Raw genomic sequence first — 9,779 nt, 5'->3', positions numbered from 1 at the left:
AGATCCGGTTTAAGAGCGGCTCAGTAGAACAGCCTTAGTCTGGTCTTCTTTTATTAAGCTGATCAAATAGAAGAACGCAAGCGATAAAGTACGCTAGCATTTAGTTTACTGTTGAGTAAGGCTGTGTGGAGTCGTCCGTTTCATCCCCCGTTAACTTCCTGTTGGCGTTTCCTGTTGGTCGGACCACCTCACCTCCTCCTTTCCCATTATTTTTACCAGCTGAGGTTTGTTACACGAGCCCTTGGAAGCCCGAGGAATTGCCTAAACATAAGTAGATTTCGGGAGCGGAACTGGCCCCAGAGGCATCGTGATCTGATGCAATTTCCTTCTCGAAAAAGCAAGAAGTGCTGGATGTAGTCATTTATATATAAACTGACACCAGCAACTGGGTGAAGTTTAAAAATACGAGCAAAAAAATTTTAATCGTGTAGTTACACTATGGGTTTTATAAACCAGCCGTACAGCATCTGAGTGACCTGATTATTCTATACAGCAATTCTGTATAACAGTATATAAAGCTAGTTTGCTCCGTTCACTCAGTGACGTGCTGAACCATGAGGGGGCGTGAACGAGGGCATGTTGAAAAGGGTATCGGGACGACACTAAAGGTGCCGTTTTAAATATTAGGGATGGGCGATTTCTTATCGTTTGCGATATTCCGGTGGAAATTCTCCCCACAATAAGAATTAGCCTTATCACGATGATAACGATAAAGCCTAGTTGATGACGTGTTTGTGTGTGCGACGGTCTGCGAGCCGTTCTCAGCTCGCCTGCAGAGCGAAAACCAGTACTGCGGAAGGCAGACGTGAAGCCGAGGAGGCGTTTATCACTAAACGAGGAGCTACCTTTTACAGTCTGGAACTGGTTTGGTTCCAGGTTCTGGTTTGGAAAAAGTTTTACTTTTAGGTTAATGTTTGTGTTTCTGAGGCGCTCAGGACTGCATGCATCTGTGACTCGAAGACAAAAACAGTGGTGAATGGTACTTTTTTAAAAATTTCTGCATATTTAAGCTTGGAGAAACGCAATTTCGTTCTTCTGTGCACTCCTTGTTGTGTGGTCTGAATTACGATAAAGTTCACTTTGACTTTGATTTATATCGTCACTGATATCGTTATCGCGATAAATACCAGAAAATATCGTGATATAGTTTTAAGTCCATATCGCCCATCCCTACTAAATATACGTATCTGTCAGTCTGTTCAAGCGGCTGCGTTGTGAGCGGCGTTGTGTACATGTCCTCTAGGTGGCACCTCAGAGCCGAGACATCCCTCTCTGTCTGGTTTCTGAGTCAAACCGTAATGTTTAGCGTTTTTAATGCTCAACAGCGTTTAACATACTGATGAGCTTTCTGCTGTCATCGTGATTGCCGTCATGATCCGCATCTCTAATCGATAAAACCCTCACCCTGCGTTCATGAGTATTTGTTCATCTAGAAAATCCAGAAGACTGGTACTCGGAAACTCTGAAACCTTTCAGTAGGTTTAAGCTGTAAAATTCTGTTACTTTGTTTCTTCAGTCGGTGCCGCAGTGTCACATGGTGGTATACCGCCTCCTCTGTTTACGTTGGTGTTGTTTTAAAACACCTTGCACTACCAGTCATGCCTTTTTGGGGTTCCCAATCAAATTCCAAGGTGAAACTGAGCAACAATCAAGACGTGATGCTGTATATTAGGCATATTTTCAAGTTTATCTATCGCTTTTGTGTCCGTTTAACCTGAACATATGTGGGCTTATTCGATGGTTCGGTGGGGTTTTGTGTACAAATGAATAAAGCTGGCAGAGAACCAATCTGTTTCGAGGTTTAGAGGAATAAATCTGCTTCTTGTTTTCTCTCTCTCTCTCTTTTTGTTTTCTATGTAGGTTTTAAAAGCCCTACTACAAAAGTGAAAGACTGGATAACCATCACCTGCCAGAGCCCTGAGTGGGCTGCTGATAACACCAGATTGGACTATTGGATTACCTGCCAGCATTTTTCCATTTTCACCACACCTTTTTTTTTTTTTTTTTTTTTTTTTTTTTTTTTTTTTCTTCGCTAGACAGATTTAAATTCATATTTTCACCCTAGTTTGGCAGCAAGGCTGCTCCCCTACATCCAGATGAATGAAGACCCCATTCGGGAAGAACGCAGGCCAGAGATCCAGAGCTGATGCAGGTACCGTTTGCGTATGGTCTTTTGTTTTGGGTGTACACATGCTACTTCTCAGAGGGCTGTTTCTAATAACGACATTGTATTCCTGCATGATTTCACTGTTTAAGGACATGCCGGTGTGTCTGCAAATATGATGAAGAAGAAGAATTCCCACAAGTAAGTTGGTTTGTTTGTTGTGCTTTTGTTTTTTTTTAAACCCTGGAGACATCCGATTTACAATTTAAATCAGTCACACAGACTTTATGCTCACGGTTGAACGCCGGTTGAGTCGGAATAGACTTTAAATGCGATACTAAACAGATTTTTTACTGTGTGGGTTTATTGGTGTGGTTCGCTTGTTTTGGCTGCTAACAGAATCTCTCAAGGTCATGGTGGATTTTTGTTGTGCACACAGAAGGTCTCGAATTATCATACCAGAAAGCCATTTGCATTGTCTTGCTGTATCTGCGTTTCAACATGCTTGTTCTTACAGAAAACACAAAAGCAGCGTGGGGCCCACCAAAGTGTCGCAGCCCCGGCGAAACATAGTGGGCTGCCGCATACAGCACATCTGGAAGGAGGGCAGCGGAGCAGCGTCCCAGTGGAAGGGCACCGTGTTAGACCAAGTGCCGGTCAACCCATCCCTCTACCTAATCAAGTACGATGGGTTCGACTGCGTATATGGCCTAGAGCTGCACAAGGACGAGCGAGTGCAGGGGCTGGAAGTCCTGCCGGACCGTGTAGGTACGCCTTGACTTTGGTTTGGTTTGTTTTGTTTTGTTTTTCTTTCCATACATGTTGAATAGGGATGTAGCTAAATACGAATACATTATCGGGAATGACCAGACGATGCGTATTTAAAGAAAGCTTGCCACCTTTAGCGATCAGGTAACGCTCACGGTACAAAGGAAGACCTTATCCATAAACATGAACTCGCAGTGCACATTCATTCATCCTTAGTATCTGCCTGGTCAGGATCGTGGGGGTTTAAATTAGGCGTTATTGTTTCGGAAATTAACGTACTAAATTTGTCAGAAAATAAATAACAGTATGCACATCTCTAGTCGAGACCGATAATGAACTGGAGCGACGTAGCTGAGGTTGAGGAACTGTCACAGCCTGAATTCACATCCGTGCTGACAGTGCTGATCATTCTACAGCTGAGTCTAGTCTGAGTTTCAACCTGAATGCAGATACTGATATTTCGAGCACTAAACAGATCGCGACAGAGAGTGGCAATGTGTTACACCACTAATGTTGTCTAGAAAGTCTAGATCCAGCTACTGATAGATCACTTATTGGGCATTAACTACTTACTATTATTTTTAGGAGGTGTGGCAGCCTGGGAAAACCCATCACATGACCTCACATTTTCTACTGTGTATTGCTCTGAAAACTATTTAATTAAGTGGCATGTTTTTTTAACGTGTCCGCCACTAGGTGGTGGTAGCATTGTTCTCGGGTCCTGAGTGCGTCCAAGATTTTCATCATAATCTATGCAAATGCTGTGTGTATGCTAACAGAGTGGACAAATTACTGGCCTGCGTGTTTGTGACTAGCAAATTATTTATCTGGGCTTTTACATTTCCATTGTTTGGTGCCTGAAAGTCCAATGTAGAACGCTGCTTATGGTGGTCATCGTTAATTTTTCTAATCTCACTCTATACTCTTGGCATTTCCTTCAGTATGCATGTTTAAACGTGCATTGCACCATTCCTTAGTGCGTATTATACCACAGTGCTAGGGGTGTAACGATACACTCCGGTCACTATTCGATTCAGTTCATGATACTGGCTTCGTGATTGGATCCAACTCGATTCTCAGAATATTCTTAAACAAAATTTTAATGAAGAAAAACTATGGCTGAAACAATTTCTCTTTATTATTTATGGATTATAAACAGTGCAAAACGATGCACAGTTTTGTCCGGATAAAACTACATGCATCACACGTTGCTATGAACAGAGGTTTAATATTGCAAACAAAATGTATTACAGGTTTGCCATATCTTAAAAATAAATGCATTTTATAAATTCTCACAAGAATTTGAGTGAATATACGAAAACTCAGAACTGGGGGAAATGACTGACTGAAACATAATGAGCTCTGTAGCAGCTCCTGAGGCATCATTTTTAATCTGAAATAGAGCTCCAAAGTCGGCTAAAATGCCCGTTTTCCGTGACCTCTCTTTTGAGCGCTGTAGATTGCAGCAGCACAGGGCTAGTGTCACTGGTATAACATGGTCTTGTAACATATATTATGCATGACAGTTATAATGATTCAGGGCTATCAGGGCCAGCACACTCTCTCTGTGGCTTGTGCAGATTGGGAACGCTGCATTAGATGTATAAGTAATTATGTGAATCGCATATTTCACATTTTTGCATCATGACGCCCCATAGTTACACCCCTACACAGTGCTGTTGAAGCAGCCAGGTAAATCACATGTTTATATTAATGTGCCGTCTTGCTCATAAACGTTCATTTAACATTTATGAAAAGAGTCTCCAGTGTCCGCTTTTCGTTCATTCCTTACTTAATATACCTAACTAGCTAATCATCCCACTGGCATCCAGTTAATTAGGTTGAAGCTTGTAATTCCGCAGTGTGTTATCTAATGAATTAATAATCTGCTGCACTCTTGATTAAGAAAATGCTATAGTTTTATATGTTCATAACAATGCATTTCTGGATCCAGGTCATTGATTTTTCTTCTTTTCTCATCCTTGCACCAGCTTCGACGCGCATCAGCGACGCACATCTGGCTGACACGATGATAGGCAAGGCAGTGGAGCACATGTTCGAGACGGAGGAAGGCTCGAAGGACGAGTGGCGGGGCATGGTGTTGGCCCGAGCACCCATTATGAACACATGGTTTTATATCACTTACGAAAAGGACCCGGTCCTCTACATGTACCAGCTGCTCGACGACTACAAGGACGGAGACCTGAGGATCATGCCGGATTCAAGTGAGTTTGGTTCACAGAAATTAGCGTAAGGATGTGAGGATTTTGTTTGTTTGTTTATTTGTTTCCCTATTCCAAATTCTAACCCAGACTGAAGAGAATAAGTTCAAGACAAGCATAGTGTGCATTTCTTCTTCTCCTTGTATTGTAGTATTTCTGATTGGGGGACATTTGAAGATGGTTGATGACATCACTTGTACACTTAGGCTTTACATAGCTGGTTCTTTTATGTTCTCCCTTTTTATTTGAGAAATCTTAAGGATTTTTAAAGATACAGAAAGAGAGATGCTGCCAAAAAAAAAAGGCAAAGGATAGACCGTATTAGAGGTCGGCTGATAGTTTGGCCGTACGTGCCGATACCCGAGTAATCAGAAAACCATTTGATGCCGAATGAAAACGTAACACTCAAAGTAAAATATCGCTGAACTTTATTACAAAAATAAACAGTACTGATTGTACCATGAAAATGTGCTGTACTTTTTAAAAATGAAATAAATATTAAATTATAAACTCTTAATAAATATTAAAGTAAATAAAAGAGATGCATCCAAAATGAATCAAAAAACACTTCAAATATCACAACAAAATTTGCCAGTGATGGTTTTTGTTTCGCCTCTAGAGGCCGCTCTGGTACTGTATAATGACAGCGGATCTTTCTCGGACGCTCCCGCAACCGGACGTGACCGGGAAAAACTGTCGGGTGGATTTTTGCCGATAACCGATAGTTCCAGCAATCTGATATCGGTGCAGATTCATCGCCAAAAGAGATCAGTCGGTATCATATGCGACGCAACACTGCCGAACCCAAAGGGAGTAAAGAGGACATTGTGATGTGGAGTAGGAGGAAATATTTCAGGTTTTCAAGCCTTTTTCAGTCTGTGCAAATTGTGTATGGAGTTAAAACAGGATGGGATATCATGCACCAGTCCGCAACACTCTTGAGGCAAAGTGACTCCCGATTTCCGTCTGGGATTTCTTGTCACTTAACGTTGTTTTGTCTTTCGCGTTTTTAGACGATTCGCCCCCTGCGGAGCGCGAACCTGGAGAGGTGGTGGACAGCCTCGTCGGCAAGCAAGTGGAGTATGCCAAAGAGGATGGCTCCAAACGGACTGGCATGGTCATACACCAGGTGGAGGCCAAGCCCTCCGTCTATTTCATCAAGTTTGATGACGACTTTCACATTTACGTGTACGACTTGGTGAAAACATCGTAGGCGGGTGACCCGAGGCAGAGGAAGAAGGAGGTCCAGGTAGCCCAGGAGGAGATTTGACTTCGGATGTGATCCACAGACTCTGACAGAAGTTCTCATGGAACGTTTTCTTTGCACCATCTGAATGGAGATGCGGTGATTGATGTTTCACTGGAGCCTTGGATTGCCACTAGTTAAGTGTCTTTTTTTTGTTTGTTTGTTTTTTCTTTTTTTTATCCTCTCTCTCTCTCTCTCTCTCTCTCTCTCTCTCTCTCTCTCTCTTTTTTTTCTTTTTTTTTCTTCTCATTTCCACATGAAGGGAACGGTGTTTTGACAAGGTATTCCCTAAACAAAAGTAGCTACATGTTGATGGTGTTTTTTTGTGTGTGGTTTATTCCTGTTGAATAACGGGCGTACATCATTTCCACTCCTGAACGGGAGAACCGGGGGTCAGCCTCCAGTTCTCACTTTTCAATCGTGCACTTTGATGACGGAGAGGTTCAGCCTTTAATCGCTGAAAAGGTCGTTTGCTTTGACGCAGAACCGTATAGCGCACAGCAGTGGGGATGAAAATCTGTTTCTCTCACCAAATCACACGTACTACAAATTTTACTCATCTGTTTGATAGATGATTCGTATTTGTAGTCTGCTCACCAGCTTCTTTCATATTGTGGTGTTTTCGTTTGTTTGTTGTTTTTTTTTTTTTAAACGATAGATTACACATTATTCCATGATCTGTGTATTATCATAAGCACTAAAGTTTTTTTCCGCCTCTACGACATCGCAGCACTTGGTTATTGTCTTTTTGAAAGATGGACGATCTATCGAAATTCACTCACTTATCTGAAAGCCATTTATGAGCATTCGCTTTAAAAAGAGAAAAAAGGTGAACAGAATGGATGATATCGTTCTTGTGCTGTTCAGCAACGGCTCATCGATGCCTTCGGAATTGTTTTAAATGTGTTTGTATTTCGTGATATTCGTGAACCGCTCATGACCGTCTTCGTTTGATTACGCAGTATATTTCGTTTCACTACAACACGGTTAGATTTTCGTTTCCGAATGAAGACGCGTGGGAAAATTGGCCAAATATTCCAAAACTATTCAGTCAAGGTTAACAATACTAAGAAAACTGCAATAATAATTGAAGTATTCAGGTAGTGCATTGCAACCCATTCTAATCATATTCGATAAATAACTAGCTTCTTACACAGTTAGCCTTTTGAATTTTTTTACGTTTATTTTTTTTTTTGTACGTCAAAATGTATGTGCCTCGTTGTAAATGACCGTCTGCTTTTCATCTTCTTCTTTTGTACGTTCCTAATAGAGCTCTATGTATGTATGTATGTATGTATGTATGATGACCTGAGGGGGTTTTCTCTCGTCAGGAATGTTCCAATGTTTAAAGTAACACATATACACTCACAGAAACATGTGTTAGTCATTACCTCATGCCTTTCTTTTTCCCTCCTTCCTTTTTTTTTTCCCCTTCATGAGTGTTCATTCAGCCCACTAGACCTAACCTGTTATTTTTAAGCAGTGTTCACTTGCAGTCCGAAAAGAAAGCATAAATGTATTAAAAATAATAATAATAAATAAATAAAGGGCACAGGGAGAACTCCTTCACTTTCGTATGATACGTACACACACCGGCGTTATTTCACCCCTACAAAGTGGAAATGATGTCACAGCTATTTAACCGTACGACCTTAACGCTTAGCTTACCAAATAAAAGAAGAAAAAAAAGCGCGTTGTGATTCGTAAACATTCGGGAAGACTGTAAGAACATGGTATGCACCTTCAGTAACCATTGCAGCTTTGCGTACATTTCAGACTTGTTTCTTTATGCAAACGGGCGCTCGGTTGGACAGTTCGGCCTTTTCTTTACACTTACCTACTGTAGTATTGTACCGTGTTTGATGTCCGGTCAACGTGGGAAATTCAAACGGAAAAAAAAAAACCGATGAATGCTAGGCCATTCTTTTTTTGCATGATATGAGTAGAGTTGTAAGTGTACGTCAGTGTGATGCATGTGTACCCGTCTTTTCTTTCAGTTCTTTGTTTCCTAAATGGAACGCTTATTGTGTTTTAACAATTGTGAATTTTTATTTATTTTATTATTATTTTTTTTTAATCCTGCCCATTTTTTTTAAAAAAGAAAAAAAAAAAATGAAAGTGTTTTTATTTTCTACTACACGCTATCAGATCAAATGCACTGGTGTTTTATGTGGAGTGCCAACAGAAAGGTGAGGTACCAGTGTTACACAGCATTTGAGGGATCATATCTACCATCACGTAGAACCCGTACACGTCCAGATTCATAGTAATGTGAAAATATTCGAGAGAAGAAGATGAATACAAGTTGTTGCAAGAATCCTGTGAGTTGTGTAAGTGTGTGCCTACAGAGTGTATGTGTGTGTGTGTGTGTGTGTGTGTGTGTGTGTGCAATTTCATATTAAATATCGTACATATCCAATTCAACTTTGTACGTTTGGAAGTAAGGGAAAGTGTGTGTGTGTGTGTGTGTGTGTGTGTGTGTGTGTGTGTGTTTGTTTGTTTGTTTTTTCCTGCTCTGCACACACAGTGAGAGAAGAATACAAAATCATCAATATGGTCCCTTTGAGATGCTGATGCTCTTTCATTACTTTGGGGGTGGTTGTGGTTTTTTTGTCTGTTTTTTTTTTTTTAAAAAAAGGAAAAAAAGTGCAATTTGATTGTCACAGATACATGTATAGATTTCCTGTTCTTCGCTTATATGGCTTCTATTGGACGGCATTTTCTTTTTCTAAACATTGTAGATAGGTCATTTTATTTGCATTTAGAAGTATAAACACATTTTAAAAACCTGTTACTTAATTCTGTAAGTAATTTTTATAATTATTATGTAAGTCTATCCTTATAAGATAAAAAAAATAAAAGTTCATGTGAAATTCGATATGACTCTTTTTTTTTTTTTTTTTTTTTAAATAATGGTCCTTCCTTAAAGATCATTTCATTATGTTCATCTGTTTTTTTTTCCAGAGCTGAATGAACAATTAAAATATAAATATTTTCAAATCTGAGCAATACTTTGTAAAATGCTATGGAGTCGTCCAGCTTTCCACTCTGTACATTTTAAACAGAACTGTCCAATTCTAACCACTATTCTTATTATTTTGTTCCACATCATAGATACTGACTTTGAATCAAGAACATGATTATTTTATTTGATTTGCCATAACGTTAAACCCACTGACAAGTGCAGTGTATTAAATTTATTATCTCGGTACAGCGGCACCTGTCAACAGCAGCAAGTGAGCAGTCAGTTCTTGAAGTTGACGTGTTGGAAGGAGGAAAAATGGGCGAGTGTAAGGATCTGAGAGACTTTGACTAGGGCCGGACTGTGATGTCTAGACGTCTGGGTCAGAGCATCTCCAAAACAGCAGGTGTTGTAGGGTGTTCCTGGTATGAAGTGGTTAGTACTTACCAAAAGTGGTCCAAGGAAGGAGAACCGGTG

General features: G+C 40.3%; 1 protein-coding gene across 4 annotated transcripts in view; it reads left to right on the top strand.

Annotated features, from left to right (window-relative positions):
- Nucleotides 1-9,216, top strand: part of LOC128620589 (spindlin-Z) — a 14,223-nt gene extending 5,007 nt beyond the window's left edge. For all 4 annotated transcript variants that reach the window (XM_053645767.1, XM_053645768.1, XM_053645769.1 and 1 more), the window contains exons 2-6: nt 1,861-2,152; nt 2,257-2,305; nt 2,622-2,872; nt 4,864-5,097; nt 6,108-9,216. In XM_053645767.1, the coding sequence (XP_053501742.1) occupies nt 2,101-2,152; nt 2,257-2,305; nt 2,622-2,872; nt 4,864-5,097; nt 6,108-6,307 (786 nt within the window). In that variant the 5' untranslated portion in view covers nt 1,861-2,100 and the 3' untranslated portion in view covers nt 6,308-9,216. The remainder of the gene's footprint in view (nt 1-1,860; nt 2,153-2,256; nt 2,306-2,621; nt 2,873-4,863; nt 5,098-6,107) is intronic.
- Nucleotides 9,217-9,779: the final 563 nt, after the last annotated feature.

This window comes from Ictalurus furcatus, chromosome 16, assembly GCF_023375685.1.
Source record: "Ictalurus furcatus strain D&B chromosome 16, Billie_1.0, whole genome shotgun sequence".
Classification (NCBI taxonomy): Eukaryota; Metazoa; Chordata; class Actinopteri; order Siluriformes; family Ictaluridae; genus Ictalurus; species Ictalurus furcatus.
Note: the sequence above shows the minus strand (reverse complement) of the source record. Positions and strands in the feature narration are given on the sequence as shown.